The sequence below is a fragment of the Perca fluviatilis genome, chromosome 17 (assembly GCF_010015445.1).
Source record: "Perca fluviatilis chromosome 17, GENO_Pfluv_1.0, whole genome shotgun sequence".
In the NCBI taxonomy this organism is placed as follows: Eukaryota; Metazoa; Chordata; class Actinopteri; order Perciformes; family Percidae; genus Perca; species Perca fluviatilis.
This window is the reverse complement of record NC_053128.1, coordinates 31,784,861-31,800,353: the sequence shown is the minus strand read 5'-3', so window position 1 is coordinate 31,800,353 and position 15,493 is coordinate 31,784,861. Positions and strand designations below refer to the sequence as shown.

The following is a 15,493-nucleotide window of genomic DNA, read 5'->3' as shown; positions in this document are numbered from 1 at the left end:
GTCTCTCTTTAGGTGTCAGGAGGGAAAATTTAATTCAATTCAATTTTATTTATAGTATCAAATCATAACAAGAGTTATCGCAAGACACTTTACAGATAGAGTAGGTCTAGAACACACTCTATAATTTACAGACAAGTCATCATTTGTTGTGTTCTGGTTTCAGAACGATGAAAACAGTTTTAGAATAGTTAGTTAAAAAACAGGTAATGCGTCAAAAAATGCAACAAAAACGTTGAAGACAGCCAAAAAAAGGAACAATGGAAAAAAGCCACAAAAACTTTGATAATAGCAAACATATTACAAAAAAAGTGTCAAAAATGTAGAAAAAAGCAAATAAATGACGAAATGACTTAAATGACTTCTGTCTATTTCAGTTTACACAACTCAGCAGAGTCTCCAGAAGACCAATAAAGCCTTAGTCCAGCATAGAGCGCCTGAGTGAATGTGGTCTGGACTCTGTGGAGGAGAGTCATGGTTTCAGAGACGCTGTAGAAGGACAGAATACCTGCACTGTGATCCAGGTACACTCCTACTCTGGAGGACCATGGACCTGAGATGGGAGTTTGAACTTTGTTGGACCAAAATGTATAACTGTTGTCCTCACAATATAATGCCCAAGATTTTCCATTTCGTCCAAATACACATTCGATCAACCTCCCTACTCTGCTGATATTCTTGTATGCGACTGCTACATAAACTCCTCTCCCTCTCCTCTCCACCTCCCAGTAACAACGTCCAGTCAGACTCTCTCTACTCAGGACCTGATACCAGCCACTGAATCTGTCTGGGTGACTAGAATAAGACTGTTGTTGTCTCATTACTGTTGCTTTCCTGTTCCCCTCAGATAATAACAGCATTGTGTTTGCTGTGTTTGGATCCAGTGTGATTTCACATGAATATTTTAAGAATTCAGCTCTGGTCTTGGGCTCTGGTTGTGGCAATAAAACGTCCACTTCAGTCCCTGTCAGTGAGACGTTTGTCCACTTCTCTCTCAGGACATCCTGTAGTTTATCTCTGACTTCTGACACGGCTGCTGTCACGTCCTCAAAGCAGCTTAGAGGAGTGATATGGATGCTGGATGTTGATTGGCTGAGTGGTGACAGTGAGGGGTAGTTGTGTAGAAACTGGTTGTGATCCTCTGTGTGTGAGAGCTTCTTCAGCTCAGCGTCTTTCCTCTTCAGCTCAGTGATCTCCTGCTCCAGCTTCTCCTGAAGCTCTCTGACTCGACTCACTTCACTTTTCTGCTGGGATCTGACCTGCTGCTCCACATCAGAGCTTCTTTTCTCCAGGAGACGGATCAGCTCAGTGAAGATCTTCTCGCTGTCCTCCACTGCTTTATCAGCAGAGAGATTGATGGCCTCCGCCTGCTGTTGAAGCAGCTTCACATCTTTCTCTCTGTCCTGGATTCTCTGCTGGATGTTTTGTCGACTCCCCTCGAGCTCTCTCTGCCTCTCAGCTCTCTCTGCTGCAGCTGAGACTGTGTCGTGGCCTTTATGTTCCTCCACAGAGCAGAGATAACAGATAAGCTGCTGATCAGTACGGCAGAACATCTTCATCACCTCATCATGACGAGAGCAGACGTTCTCCTGGAGCTTCTTGGACGGCTCCACCAGCTTGTGTTTCTTGAATGTCTCTGATTCATAATGAGGCTGAAGGTGTTTCTCACAGTAAGAAGCCAGACATTGCAGACAGGACTTGTTTGCTTTGAGTTTTCTCCCAGTACAGAAATCACAGGCCACATCTTCAGCTCCAGCATAGCAGTGATCAGCAGGAGCAGCTTGGAGTCCAGTCTTCTTCAGCTCCTCCACTAAATCTGCTAACATGGTGTTTTTCAGCAGGACAGGCCTCGGTATGAACGTCTTCCTGCACTGAGGGCAGCTGTAGATGTACTTACCATCCTCTTCATCCCAGGTGTCTTTAATACAGTTCATGCAGTAGCTGTGTCCACAGGGAGTAGTCACCGGATCCTTCAGTAGATCCAGACAGATGGAACAAGAGAAGGTTTCTCGGTCCAGCTGAACTCCTTTCTGCGCCATTTCACCTCTCGCTCAGTGACAACAACTGTCTGAGTCTCACTTCCTGAGAAGTGAAACTAGTTTGAGCTCTGATCTTAAAACAGCATGTGTTTGGGAGGAGTTAACAAGTTTTGCTTCCTTCCTAGAGGAGGGGGAGTTCGAGAGAGATACTGGGTGTGTTGCAATGCCATACTACCATTAGCATGCCAGAAACCATTTTTGTAAGTACCAGTTTTCTGCAGACTGTACTGCAGGCAACAGTACGTACATTGTAAGAGCAGTTACAGTTTGTGCTAAAAGTAAAAAGAGAAAAGTATGCGATAAGGAATGCAGCAACACTTGTTCACAACAGAGCTCATTCCTCATTTAAAACCTCTACTGACTTCAGCTTTTAGGAGGTAAACTCTTCTTAGAATCAGAGGGTTTGGAGACGGCTCCCCAGTTTACTAAATGACTGAGTTGTCCTGTAATTAAATTTATATTGTTTACAAAAATTCAAACACAGAACATGGAAGACACTTGAATGAATCACTGCTTTTTGATAGTAAATAGCAAATTTGCAAATTAACTATAATCTGTGAAATATATAGAATAGATTTAGCACCACCTTAACCATCATTAAAATAGTGCTGACATGTTAAAGTTTCTGCAAAAAATGTAATATAGTTCGGCCTTGGACAATAACACATCCTGAGAGGGTTACTTCTGAATGATGAGCGCTTTAACTTTTGAATATTTCAGTTTAACTCTGCTCTCTCCAAAGCCACCAGACTCCTTTGACAAAAACAGTAATTTTAACTCACAGCACACAGGGGTTGCTGCTCTACGGCTGCCTCCATCGCTTAGTTATTTTGTTATTGTGTGACTTTGCTGTTTTAAAGGGTTAGGACCTAACAAAACTAACAAATTAATTAACTCATGGAGGCAGCGGTAAACCAGCAACTCCCGTGTTCTGTGTAGTAAAAAGTTTTTGTCTGATGGCAAGTTAAAGCTGAGAAAATATAAATATAGCGTCCACTTAAACTGATATTGAACAGCTTCACAACCCCACTTCAAAATATATTCCTTTAATATAGCCTCTATACATACTGGCAGAAATAATAGCATTCCTATTTTACTTTTTTAATTTTCACAAGTTTAACCATTGACACCAGTTACATTATCTGCAGACTTAACCTGTCATTTAGAGAGGGGGACCAGGCAGAGCTGAGGGGCGTACAGGGGGAACTCAAAATCAAGCTGAGAGAGGCTAAGTAGGAATACAGAAAGATGGTGGAACTGAAGTTGCAGGAGAACAACGTGAAGGTCTGCGACGGAATGAAGACCATCACCGGGCCTGAGGAAGAGTAGCAGCTCTGTGGAGGGAGATCTGGACAGGGCGAACCAGTTAAATCACTTCTACAACAGGTTCAACTGCCCAGCTCCAGCGGCAGTGGTCTGGCCACCACCCACTGCTCACCCAGACACCGCTCTTGCTTGCTTGCTTGCCTGCCCAACCAATACCTCCCCCCTCACTCTCACTCTCAGTGCAACACTCACCCCCACCATCAAAGGCTGATGCACCCCTCCACCACAAGGTGACCACGGACAGTGCGGCTGCACTGACTTGAGTCACCAGCCACCACACCCACCCTCCCCCCATCATCACGGCAGACCAAGTCAGAGGACGGCTGAGGAAACTCCGCCCCAGGAAGGTGGGTGGACTGTGTCCAAGGTTGCTCAGAGTCTGTGCTGCTGAACGGGGGGAGCCACTGAGGCACATCTTCAACCTGAAGGCTGATTTATGCTTCTGCGTCGAATCGACGGCGTGCCCCTGCAGACCCCTCTGCGTCGCCGCAAACCCCCCTCCGAGCGCTCCGCCGTAGCTCGGCTTGCACCTCCAAAAATGTTTAACTTTGCGTCGAGGCGACACAGACCGCAAGGACTGTGATTGGTCAACTGGTCCTGTGTGTTGCTAGTGGGTGTTTCCAGCAGCCTACTGTGGGGAGTAGCAACATGCTAGTTCACTGAGATAACCTCTGCAAATAAACTCGGACATATCTTGGTTACAATGACGGGGTTATCCGTTTGTAAAGTGTCTATATGTCAGTAACGTTCTGAAATTAGCACTTCGCCAGCAAGCAGTAGTTTGTGGGCAGTTGTGCTAAAGTTTGCTTGCTAACATAACATAAACTGGCTGGCAGACACCTCGCAAATAACCTCAGACTTATCACCCCCTAGCGTTATGGCGGTGAAATGCACCGTGATGCAAAGCAACCCCGACACAGAACTCTGAAAGGGTCACAACGCCGTAGGAGCGACGCCGTAGCTAAGGCGTGGAGTTGACGCAGAAGCATAAAACAGCCTTGAGTCTCCGTCTCGGAAGAGTCCCAACACTGTGGAAGACATCATGTCTCATCCCCATCCCAGAGAATCTACACCCAAATGAGCTTAATGACTACAGGCCGGTCGCTCTAACATCACACATGATGAAGACCATGGAGCGACTGGTTCTGTGGATACTCAGACCCCCGGTATGCCATGCACTAGACCCGCTACAGTTTGCATACCAGGAGAAGGTGGGCACGGACGATGCCATCACATATCTACTGCACAGGACGCATTCTCACCTGGACAAGGGGGAAAAGTGCTGCGAGAATCATGTTCTTTGACTTCTCCTGTGCTTTTAACCCCTCAGACTGGGAGACAAGCTTTTGCAGATGGGTGTGGACGCTCACCTGGTATCTTGGATTACAGACTACCTGACAGAGCGGCCACAGTTTGTCAGACTCTCTGACACTGTGATCAGTAGCACTGGAGCTCCACAGGGAACTGTGCTCTCCCCAGTCCTGTTTACCCTGTACACATCTGACTTCTGCTACAACACGAAGTCATGCCACATGCAGAAGTTTTCAGACGATACTGCAATTGTGGGGTGTATTAGGGCTGGGCAGGAGGAGGAGTACAGGGGCCTGGTGGAGGACTTTGTGCAATGGCGCAAACTCAACCACCTACAACTCAACCCTTCTAAGACCAAGGAGATGGTGGTGGATTTCCGTAAGTCTAAGCTCGCTCTGCTGCCAGTCTCCATTGAGGGGGTCAATATGGAGGTGGTAAACACTTATACGAGTGGGGATACACCTGGACAATAAACTGGACTGGTCAGCCAACACTGAAGCACTCTACAAGAAAGGGCAGAGCCGGCTGTACTTCCTGAGGAGGCTGCGGTCCTATAATGTCTGCAGCAAGCTCCTCTGGATGTTTTACCAGTCTGTTGTTGCCAGTGTCCTCTTCTATGCTGTGGTATGCTGGGGATGAAGCACTAAGAAGAGGGATGCTGGGCGACTGGACAGGCTGGTAAGGAAAGCTGGCTCTGTCGTCTGTGCTGAACTGGAGTGCATCACTTCAATATCAGATAAAAGGACCCTGAACAACCCTGAACAACATTGTGGACAATGACTGTCATCCACTCCACAGCACTAGTGTAAAGCAGAAGAGCATGATCAGCTCAAAACTTTGCACATTGCCATGCACAACTGACAGACCGAGAAAGTCATTTGTCTCAACTCTACAGTGCTTCACAAAAGGGAAGATGAGAGATAGACTTCTCTGCATAGTCTGTCTGCCTCTCCTCCCTCTCCACTACTTCCACTACCTCCTATAACAATAGTTATGTACTGACTGTCCACTGGCCCACTGTTTACTGCTTACACGGTTTACACTGTCTACACTGTTTACTGGCTATATTAGCCAATATGCACAACCCCCCCTGGTCTCTAGACTTTATCATTGCACTATTGGACTTATTTGCACTACCATCATGACACACACTCTCATAGAGCACCTTACCATGCAGACTGAATCACAGGGTCAGTCCCTGCCCTGTCACTGCAAGCGTATCATGCTTATACATCCCTTAGTACATTCATGTGGATTTTTTTCTTTTATTGTTATATTGTGGATTTGTTATTTTATCATCCTGTTTATGATGTATGTGTATGTTGTGTGTGATGTCTATATAAGCTACTGGGATCTTGAATTTCCCCTCGGGGATCAATAAAGTATCTATCTATCTACCAATACAGTCACAGAAGTCTGATAATTGTTCTACACGTTGCGATCCGCCAATAAACAACGTCAAATAATAAATGACCCGCCCTACTCTGCCTATGATTGGCTAATACTCGTTGCATGTGTTCGGATTGGTTAGGGTTAACAGGGTAAGCCAATCAGAGGCAGAGTAAGGCAGAGTAGGGCGGGACATTCCTATGCCGTCATAGGAAACGCAAATTCGCTTCCAGCAATAATACAAACACATGGGCTGAACATCTTGGAAGGTAACGTTGTTTTTTAATCTTACATTCATCCTTTTTAAACGAAATCTCCGGTAGGGAGAGTTTATTTTGTCATCATGTTGAATTAGGTATCGTCGCTAGTCGGGAAAATGCTTTTCTTCCGATTAAAAACTAAGGTAACGCGCTGTGTTTTAGCTAGCTTAATGTTAGCTTATAGCTTATAGCTGCTAACGTAGAAAACAGAAAAACGTAAGCTAACGTTATTGCTAACGTCAGTTGTTTTGACGTATAGTCATTTCTTTTTAAGGTGTTTTAAATGGCAGTTACATTCAACAACCACAGACAGTCTCAGCAATGGTTGACACGTTTCTCTATATTCAGCATCAGCCGTTCACGTTATTCGTGTACTCTAAACTTCTGTAACTTCACAAAAAACAGGAGGAAGAAGTATTCAGACACTTTACTGAAGTAGAAGTACTAATGCCATACTGTGACAATACTCCACTAACGTTACAAGTCCTGCATTCAACATGTATGTATCAGCTGAAAGTAGTTAAATGTAAAATGTTTCCTGTCAGTGTTTCCTCTTCTATCTCATGTTAATATGGATAAATATTCCTGCCGCGTTCATGTGTATATTGCATTTCTCTGCTGTAGATGTTTAAGGTTAATTTTAACTCTTAATCTACTGTTGGGTAGAGCAGTGTATCATAGTCTATAAGATCAAAATATGTTTGCGGCGTCGCTGTCCTGTGAGAATCACGTACAGTATCTCTAAAAAGTAGGGTTGCACGATATTGATTATGAATATTGCGATATCGATATTAATTTGGATATTTTTAAACGTATGTCAAATTACACAAGTTATGGGAAAAACGCATCAAAATAGATTCATAACAAATTAAACAAGTTTTTAAATCAACAAAAGGTTCATATATTGGACTGGTGACACAATGAATGAATAAATAAATAACGACCATGTGTACACACACACACACACACACACACACACACACTCTGTACCAGTCATATTGGACTGGTCCAACATGAATAAATAAATAAGGACCATGTCTACAGAACAGGACATGTTTGACTGGTTGGACAGTATAAAATATATAAATAAAGAGAACGGGACACAACTTTTCTTTCACTTCTCTGATTCGTTTAGTTCTCTCTATTTCTTCCCTTACACTGTCACTCTGTTGAAATATGCACACACATGGTACGCTCCATAGGGTCTGTCACGTAGTGGCCCCGTGCGCTGACGTGCACTAACATGTGCACGTGGCACGGTAACCATGGTAACTGGCCAATGAAACGATGATCATTACAGCGTTTCAAGCTCTAAGTTAAACACAACTAAGACCCACAGCCAACGGACGGGACACAGCGCTCCACAAAATAAACTAAATATTGCATACTTATCGCGACACTTTCGATATAATATTGTGCAACAGGATATCGCGATAACGATATTGAGTCGATATATCGTGCACCCCAACTAAAAAGTTTTGAAAACTTTTCATGGTGTCAGAAAAACAGCCCTGCTTTCAGCTTTGTGACCGTTCATTTTCCAGCTGATCCGAGAGGCTTTTTAAAGACTGTATTTAACTGAAGAAGATTTATTTCAAATATAAAGAAACATTTCATTCTCCAGTTTATCACAAACATTCAACGTCATCAACACATCTGTTACGTGGTTGTCGCTGGACAGGAAGGAGAGGAAAAACTGTCGTCTGAAAAGAAAAGTAGCTTCAGAACCATGTATCGATTTTACTGGATGAATGGATAAGTTGTCTGGTCTCTAAAATGTCAGAAGGTGGTGAAAAATGTGGATCAGTGTTTCCCCAAAAGCCCAAGATGACGTCTACAAATGTCTTGTTTTGTACAAAACTCAAAGATATTCAGTTTACTGTCCCAGAGGAGAGAAGACACTAGAACAATATTCACATTTTGGGCGCCCGGATAGCTCAGTTGGTAGAGCGGGCGCCCATATATAGAGGTTTACTCCTCAACGCAGCGGTCCTGGGTTCATCTCCGACCTGCGGCCCTTTGCTGCATGTCATTCCCCCCCCTCTCTCTACTCTTTCATGTCTTCCGTTGTCCTGTTAATAAAGGCCTAAAAATGCCCAAAAAAATCGTCTTTAAAAAAGAAAGAAAATATTCACATTTAACAAGCTGACATCAGAGAAGTACTCTTTACTTACAACAGGGGTGTCAAACTCAATATCGCTAAGGGCCACACTGGAAAAACAGAATCGTACCAAGGGCCAGACATGTAAAGTTTATTGACATGCTTTTATTTAATCGAATAAGTTAAATATCTTTGACTCAATTATTGCATGTCTCATATAGTCTTCTCACTCACAGTCTGGTCCACATAAAGCCCTGAAAAAGTCAGCAGAAATGTTCCAAAGCCGTCCTAGAATTTAGCAAATCAAGCAAAAACAGTGATTACATTTTCTAAATAGGCTACCACCCAGCTGACTCACAACAAGCTCTTTCACAGCATATGTGTATGCAAACTCTCGGCAAATTTGCCAAAATTCTGCTTTGAGTGTTGCATTATTGCAAGTTGAAAAAAAGTTTCCCATGTTTTTGGTTTGGCGCAGAACTAGGTGGGCCAACATTTATTGTGAACCTAAATTGATATGGGGGCCGGATCAGAATTTGCAAGGGGCCGGATTTGGCCCGCGGAGCTTGAGTTTGACTAGTTGCCGACTAATTTAATAGTTGACAACTACTCGATCAATTTTTGCAGCGCTAAAGCTAACTGTTTAAAATGCAAAAATGTTGTTGTCGTCAAATATTTCATCTGAAACACACTTTTTTTTTTTTCCTGTCTTTAGCTTCAGCCACAAAGTGCAGTCATGACGAGGTGGGCGAGAGCCAATAATGTGCATAAACACAAGCCGGCCGAGGCCACTCCGTGGAGTCAGCTGAGAGGAGGAGGAGGAGGAGGAGGAGGAGGAGGAGGAAGACCGCAGAGGGACCATCTGAGAGGGACTCAGGCTGGCGGATCAGCCGTGAAGAAGCCCAACCGTCCGAAGAAGGACTACGCCAGCGAGGACGTCAACGGCTTCCTGGAGTATCTCCAGCAGACGGGCCAGCCGCTGCCCCGGGGGAGTAACGGAGGGAGGGAGGGGGAGCGGGAGTTCAGGGAGGAGGCGGAAACGGCCCTGAGGAAAGACCGGAGACGAGAGGACCGGAGGGTAAAGAGGCAGGACAACAAGAAGAGCCACATGGTGAGTGATTTCGCACCACGTGTTTCAGACCCTGAACCAGGGCCGCGACATACGAGCCCGTTCGCAGCCATACGGCCAAAACACACCGGGCGCAGTGAAGAGGGCGGATTTTCATGTAATCCAATCTGTCCGTTCATACCAGCTGCTATGCAGTCCCTCCAGAAAAACGTGACTATGCGATCGCATAATTCAACGCATAATCAGCCAAAGTCCGCATATTTATGTGTGGGGGGGTGGGGGTGCATTTTTTCAAATACGTCGCACTTTTGCCGCATAAATTGCAGATTTCCACGCAAAGTATGCAGGGCTTGCATGATTTCTAGGGGCGGGGGAAAAAAATCTGTACAGCATAGTATCACGATATTTTCCGTGGCAATACTGTATCGATACATAGACGCCAAGTATCGATCTGTTATGATATATGTGTTGGTCTGTTTGTCTGCTTGACGATCTCATTTTGCAGCAATAAAATTGAAGTGAGATGAACAGACAGAGAAATGTATCTTTTTAGATAAAACAGATGTTGACAAAATTGTCCTTTGGGGACATCATTTGAAATTGGGAAAAATTTGAAGTTGGAAAAAAGGTAATAAATTACAATATATCGCAGAATATTGCAATATGTTTAAAATCGCAATAATATCGTATCGTGACATAAGTATCGTGATGATATCGTATCGTGAGGCCTCTGCTGATTCCCACCCCTAATGATTTCATAATCCCCACATTTTCATTGCAAAAAATTCCCATAATATATCTCAGCAGAAAGTTGAAAAATGTTACATTTACTTCACACAAGAGCAGCCATTTTCCCCAGTTGCCATGGGAACATTATGAAGTGACGTAATTACGCGATGTGAACATCATCGAAAAGCAGGGTGTTGGGGGGGGAAATCACTTGTTTTTCTCTTTTTCATCAAACTGCAGTTTTTGCAAGTTCCCGCAATTTCATCGCATAAAATTGCATAAATATCATATATAGCATATTCCATCGCATTTTTTAAGAAAACGTGCCGCATAATCCAAGGATTTTTGCCACGCAACAATCACAAAAAAACTCTGGAGGGACTGGCTATCAGGCCCAGACTAGAGCTGTAATCAGGCCTTAAAAGTTCGGCCCGACAAGTCCCGAGCCCGACAGAATTCAGCCCGAGCCCGACAAGTACATTTTGATTGACAACTCGCCCCAACCCGTTTACAGCCCGGAATTATTAAAATGTGCGCATGCACACATCAGCCCTTTTGCCTTTTTGTCAAGAATGAGTAATTTATATATTTTTTTAACATCATTTATTCATGACTAACGTAGGCTATAGGCCACTTGGAAGTTGGAACAAAGAAATGAAATAAGTCCTCCAGAGGCCATCCTCCGTTTCACCTCCTCAGCATCCATTTTCGCGCTAATCGGAACGCATCACCTGACCACTCATTTACCGCGCAACCCGGAGCGCAAGCCTGAGCCCGTTTAAAATTATAGAAATTAAGGCCGAACCAGTCGGGTAAAGATCTTCAGCTCCAGGGCCGGCCCTCGCGCTGCTGCGATCGTTTTTGCGTCCTCTCTTTTTCTTTCCCGAGCAAATGTGTCAAGCTCGGTAGATGATCAAACACAGGAAGGCCACAGCGCAGCCGGATACTTTTACAAAATTAAACACCCATGTTTATGGTCGTTTTGGCTGTCTTGGCTTCTCAGCGCCGCCTGCAGCGGGACAGGTGATCAAGGCCCGTTCAGCGCTTGCTGCCACAAATTGAAGGAGCCGGGTGCTTGCTTCTGCAGCGTATTCTCGAGGCAGATACTGTACGGAAGCAGCGGCAAGAGAGTGGCGCTCGTCATGACATGCTAGTCACAAAGCTTCGTCGGTGCACTCTGTCACACGAGTACGTTACCAGGAACTAAAAAAAAGCTGAAGAAAAAAAAAGTTTTCAATTGACTTTAAGCCCTGCATTTGTTGTTTTTAATGTCCCATCTTCTGTTTTCCTGTTATATATTTAGTTGAGCTGTGTACTTAAATTATCCCAAATGTTTCCCAGAATGTCCAAACCCAGAGAAATCCTTAACTCAACTGCCAGAAAACTACAAAATGCTGTGATAATTTGTACTTTCTAAATAAATAGCTAAGTCTTGCTCTGATGTAAGACTGGTTTAAAGGCCAGATATTCCCCCTGATGCTCCCGTCCTCCCTCTCATCACTCTCCTCGTTTCCTCCTCTCCTTGTTTCCTTCCCTCCTCCAGCTGTGTTTTAACTGCAGGAAGCCTGGTCACGGTCTGGCCGACTGTCCCGAGGCGGACCGAGACGAGGAGATGGGCCGAGGCATCTGCTACCGCTGCGGCTCCACCGAACACGAGATCCAGAAGTGTAGAGCTAAAGTGGACCCCGCTCTGGGTGAGGACGACGCGGAGATTCCCAGCGGGACATCTGTGATATAAATCCATATTTAATACGGCTTTAATAATGTTCAATATTTCTGTGTTTTCAGGCGAGTACCCGTACGCCAAGTGCTTCATCTGTAGTAAGACGGGCCACTTGTCGCGGGCCTGCCCAGATAATCCTAAAGGACTTTATGCACAAGGTACCAAACACAGATACAATATCACATTTTAAAGTATTTAATTATAAATATTACACCAGTTTACATGATCATGTGTGTGTCTGCAGGAGGTTCCTGTCGTGTTTGTGGTTCAGTGGAACATTTCCAGAAGGACTGTCCGGAGCATCAGGCTGCAAGTGAGTCATCTATTTAAACTGCTTCCTCGCCCGAAAAAATACAGAAATATTATGTTTTGTTGAAATGTAATATTAGGGTTATAAAGCTTTGGGGAAAATGAGCAGCGGTTCTATATCACACAGCACTAGAGCTGCAACTAACGACTGTTTGCATTGTCAATTCATCTGTGGATTGTGATCTCCATGAATGACATCTTTAAAATGTCAGAAAATGTGTCCTTGGGCAAGACACTGAACCCTGAATTGCTCCCGATGCTGCTCCATCGGAGTGTAAATGTGTGTGAGTGTTTGTCTGATGAGCAGGTGGCCCCTTGTACGACAGCCTCGGCCACCAGTGTATGAATGTGTGAATGGTGAATGGTTCCTGTGCTATGTTAAAGCGCTTAGAGTAGTTGTTAAGACTAGAAAAGCTCTATATATATATATATATATATATATATATATAGTTTTGGTCGGCCACTCCGGTTGGTTCGGGGTGGTGTGAAAGCTTACCCGAACTCTGGTGCGGATAAAACAAACAAACACTCTGGACCGCTTGCAAACGGGGGGGGGTCTCGGTTCACCTCCTGTTGTCTTTGGGTCAGATTTGACCCATTTAAAAAAAATTATTATCAGAAATTTGGGTTTCTTTCAACCAAATTGCCAAAAATCAACATGGATGGTTCCATTTAACACTCTTCTCAAGTAAAAATGAAGGATAAAGTCACTGCTTTTATTGAATTTTGGGTGTGTTATTCAATTTTATAGCATATTTCTGCTTTTTAAACTCAACAATTAGGTTTAGTGTCCATGAATTCCGAGAATAAGTGTAAAACTGGTTCTATGAGTTGGTAGTAGTTATGGGGGAAAAAAGCGCCAAACATACAAGTGACAAACATTTCGAAAAAAGGGTCTAAAACGTTGAAAAAAAGCAACACAATGTTAAAAAAGCGAAGGTGAAAACGTGATCCGACTCGAATACAGGAAGCGAACCAAGAGCCGAGCATTTACTAGCCTGCCTTTTGCAACTTTGCACACAATTTACAGACTTCTATATGATTTAAGGAACGATAACTTTCAGATCCACAAGCTGTGTCGTCTGTGTGACATCATCAGTATGTGTGACATCATCATCTCTCTCCTTTACTCGCCGTCTGTCAGCTGCTCATTTTTCGCCTTTTTCTAAAATATTAGAAACGCTAGAACAGAACCAGAAAACCAGAGACGTTAGAAATTTGGTGTTCTGAGAGTGTCGGGGAGTTTCGGATGTTCTGTCCAATGTGATATTGTGTGTTTCTTATCTCTCTCTCTCTCTCTCTCTCTCTCTCTTTTTTTTTTTTTTTTTTTTTTTTTTTTTTTTTTTTTTTTTTTTTTTTTTTCTCTCTCTCTCTCTCTCTCTCTCTCTCTCTCTCCTTCCTTCCAGCTAACTCGGTGACGGTTCCCTGGTTGTCCAACAACATGAGCGCCGACTACGAGGACGTCCACGTTCCGGTGAAGAAAACCAAACCCAAACAAGAGAAGGTGGTGAAGTTCTGATGTGGAGCCGAGTCATCGCTCGGACTCGGTTTCTCTGACCAGATTTACCTTCTGGACTCTGATAAATGGACTAATCTCTGTTTCCTCAGACACCTTCTGATTCTCTCTGTGTATATTTGAAATCCTTTTTATTAAAGTATTTCTTCGGTATATTTACAGCGTTACTTTATTCCAGTGCTTGAACAATACTTTTGATTATGGAGTTGTTGTTTCAGCCAGTTATCGAGACAAAACATTGGCTGTTACAGGCTACGTTTATATTAATACGTTTTGGTTTAAAAAGGAATATCTTCTGCTACGTTTCCCCCTCTCATTCCCCCTCCTCTGGCGTTTCCCCCTCTCATTCCCCCCTGCTCTGGTGTTTCCCCCTCTCATTCCCCCTGCTCTGGCGTTTCCCCCTCTCATTCCCCCTGCTCTGGCGTTTCCAAGCCCCTAAACCGGAGACATTTGGAAACCCTTCTGTTATGATTAACTTGTTTTTCTTATTAAAGTAGTATACATTTCTTTCCCCCAGGGCATTAAACTGCAGCATGACAACTGAGCAGACTCTCTCCGCTGAGGAAAGCTGAGATACAGGGTTGAAAACTCTGGAAGTGGACCTTGAGTTTGACTCCTAACAAACTCAATATCAGTCAGTTGGATGCACATTATCTTTATCTGTAGAGGGAATGTACTGTAGATGTAATATTGTGCCACAGATCAACCCAATCTGTGTGCAGGCTGCAACGCATTCTCATCAGCATTGTATGATGTTGCACAACAATTCTCAGGATATCCTACAGAATTACAGCGACTGCCGGTCGGTCACGACAGTTAAGTTTAGCGCTCTTCAAAGTTTAGCCGGTAAAAGGTGAGTCATGCGGTGACGACAGTTAAGTTTAGACACCAAAACGACTAGTTAAGATTAGAAAAATGATTGTGATTTGGGTAAAAACACCGGTCCCTTTTAAGTAGAACTCCCGGGACATGAACACCTGTTTCCTGGGTGAAAGTCTTGTGTTTTCTCCTTAACTTCTTCAGGACATGAACACCTGTTTCCTGGGTGAAAGTCTTGTGTTTTCTCCTTAACTTCTTCAGGACATGAACACCTGTTTCCTGGGTGAAAGTCTTGTGTTTTCTCCTTAACTTCTTCCAGGACATGAACACCTGTTTCCTGGTTGAAAGTCTTGTGTTTTCTCCTTAACTTCTTCAGGACATGAACACCTGTTTCCTGGGTGAAAGTCTTGTGTTTTCTCCTTAACTTCTTCAGGACATGAACACCAGTTTCCTGGGTGTAAGTCTTGTGTTTTCTCCTTAACTTCTTCAGGACATGAACACCTGTTTCCTGGGTGAAAGTCTTGTGTTTTCTCCTTAACTTCTTCAGGACATGAACACCTGTTTCCTGGGTGAAAGTCTTGTGTTTTCTCCTTAACTTCTTCCAGGACATGAACACCTGTTTCCTGGTTGAAAGTCTTGTGTTTTCTCCTTAACTTCTTCAGGACATGAACACCAGTTTCCTGGGTGTAAGTCTTGTGTTTTCTCCTTAACTTCTTCAGGACATGAACACCTGTTTCCTGGGTGAAAGTCTTGTGTTTTCTCCTTAACTTCTTCCAGGACATTATCACCTGTTTCCTGGGTGAAAGTCTTGTGTTTTCTCCTTAACTTCTTCCAGGACATTATCACCTGTTTCCTGGGTGAAAGTCTTGTGTTTTCTCCTTAACTTCTTCCAGGACATGAAGTCC

General features: G+C 43.9%; 2 protein-coding genes across 3 annotated transcripts; one reads left to right on the top strand and one right to left on the bottom strand.

The window, feature by feature from the left end:
* Positions 1-320: 320 nt before the first annotated feature.
* LOC120546097 (tripartite motif-containing protein 16-like) lies at positions 321-2,123 on the bottom strand. The gene has a single exon (XM_039780871.1). The coding sequence runs from the start codon at positions 2,034-2,036 to the stop codon at positions 366-368; it is 1,671 nt and encodes a 556-aa protein (XP_039636805.1). The 5' UTR covers positions 2,037-2,123; the 3' UTR covers positions 321-365.
* A 4,109-nt stretch (positions 2,124-6,232) lies between these two features.
* Positions 6,233-13,924, top strand: zcchc9 (zinc finger, CCHC domain containing 9). 2 transcript variants are annotated; one of them, XM_039778769.1, is made up of 6 exons: positions 6,233-6,331; positions 9,139-9,534; positions 11,765-11,915; positions 12,010-12,102; positions 12,189-12,257; positions 13,660-13,924. In XM_039778769.1, the coding sequence occupies exons 2-6, from the start codon at positions 9,160-9,162 to the stop codon at positions 13,770-13,772; spliced, it is 801 nt and encodes a 266-aa protein (XP_039634703.1). In that variant the 5' UTR covers positions 6,233-6,331; positions 9,139-9,159; the 3' UTR covers positions 13,773-13,924. The 2 variants fall into 2 exon arrangements, with proteins under 2 accessions (XP_039634703.1, XP_039634702.1); XM_039778768.1 differs by lacking the exon at positions 6,233-6,331 and adding an exon at positions 6,375-6,465.
* The last annotated feature ends 1,569 nt before the right edge of the window (positions 13,925-15,493 follow it).

What these genes read in the sequence shown, in the direction of transcription:
- LOC120546097 (XM_039780871.1), bottom strand. Translation starts at nt 2,036, where the DNA reads ATGGCGCAGAAAGGAGTTCAGCTGGACCGAGAAACCTTCTCTTGTTCC.
- zcchc9 (XM_039778768.1), top strand. Translation starts at nt 6,439, where the DNA reads ATGCTTTTCTTCCGATTAAAAACTAAG. An exon ending in TCTTCCGATTAAAAACTAAG is followed by an intron (nt 6,466 to 9,138) that starts GTAACGCGCTGT and finishes TCCTGTCTTTAG; the next exon opens with CTTCAGCCACAAAGTGCAGT. An exon ending in TAAAGTGGACCCCGCTCTGG is followed by an intron (nt 11,916 to 12,009) that starts GTGAGGACGACG and finishes CTGTGTTTTCAG; the next exon opens with GCGAGTACCCGTACGCCAAG.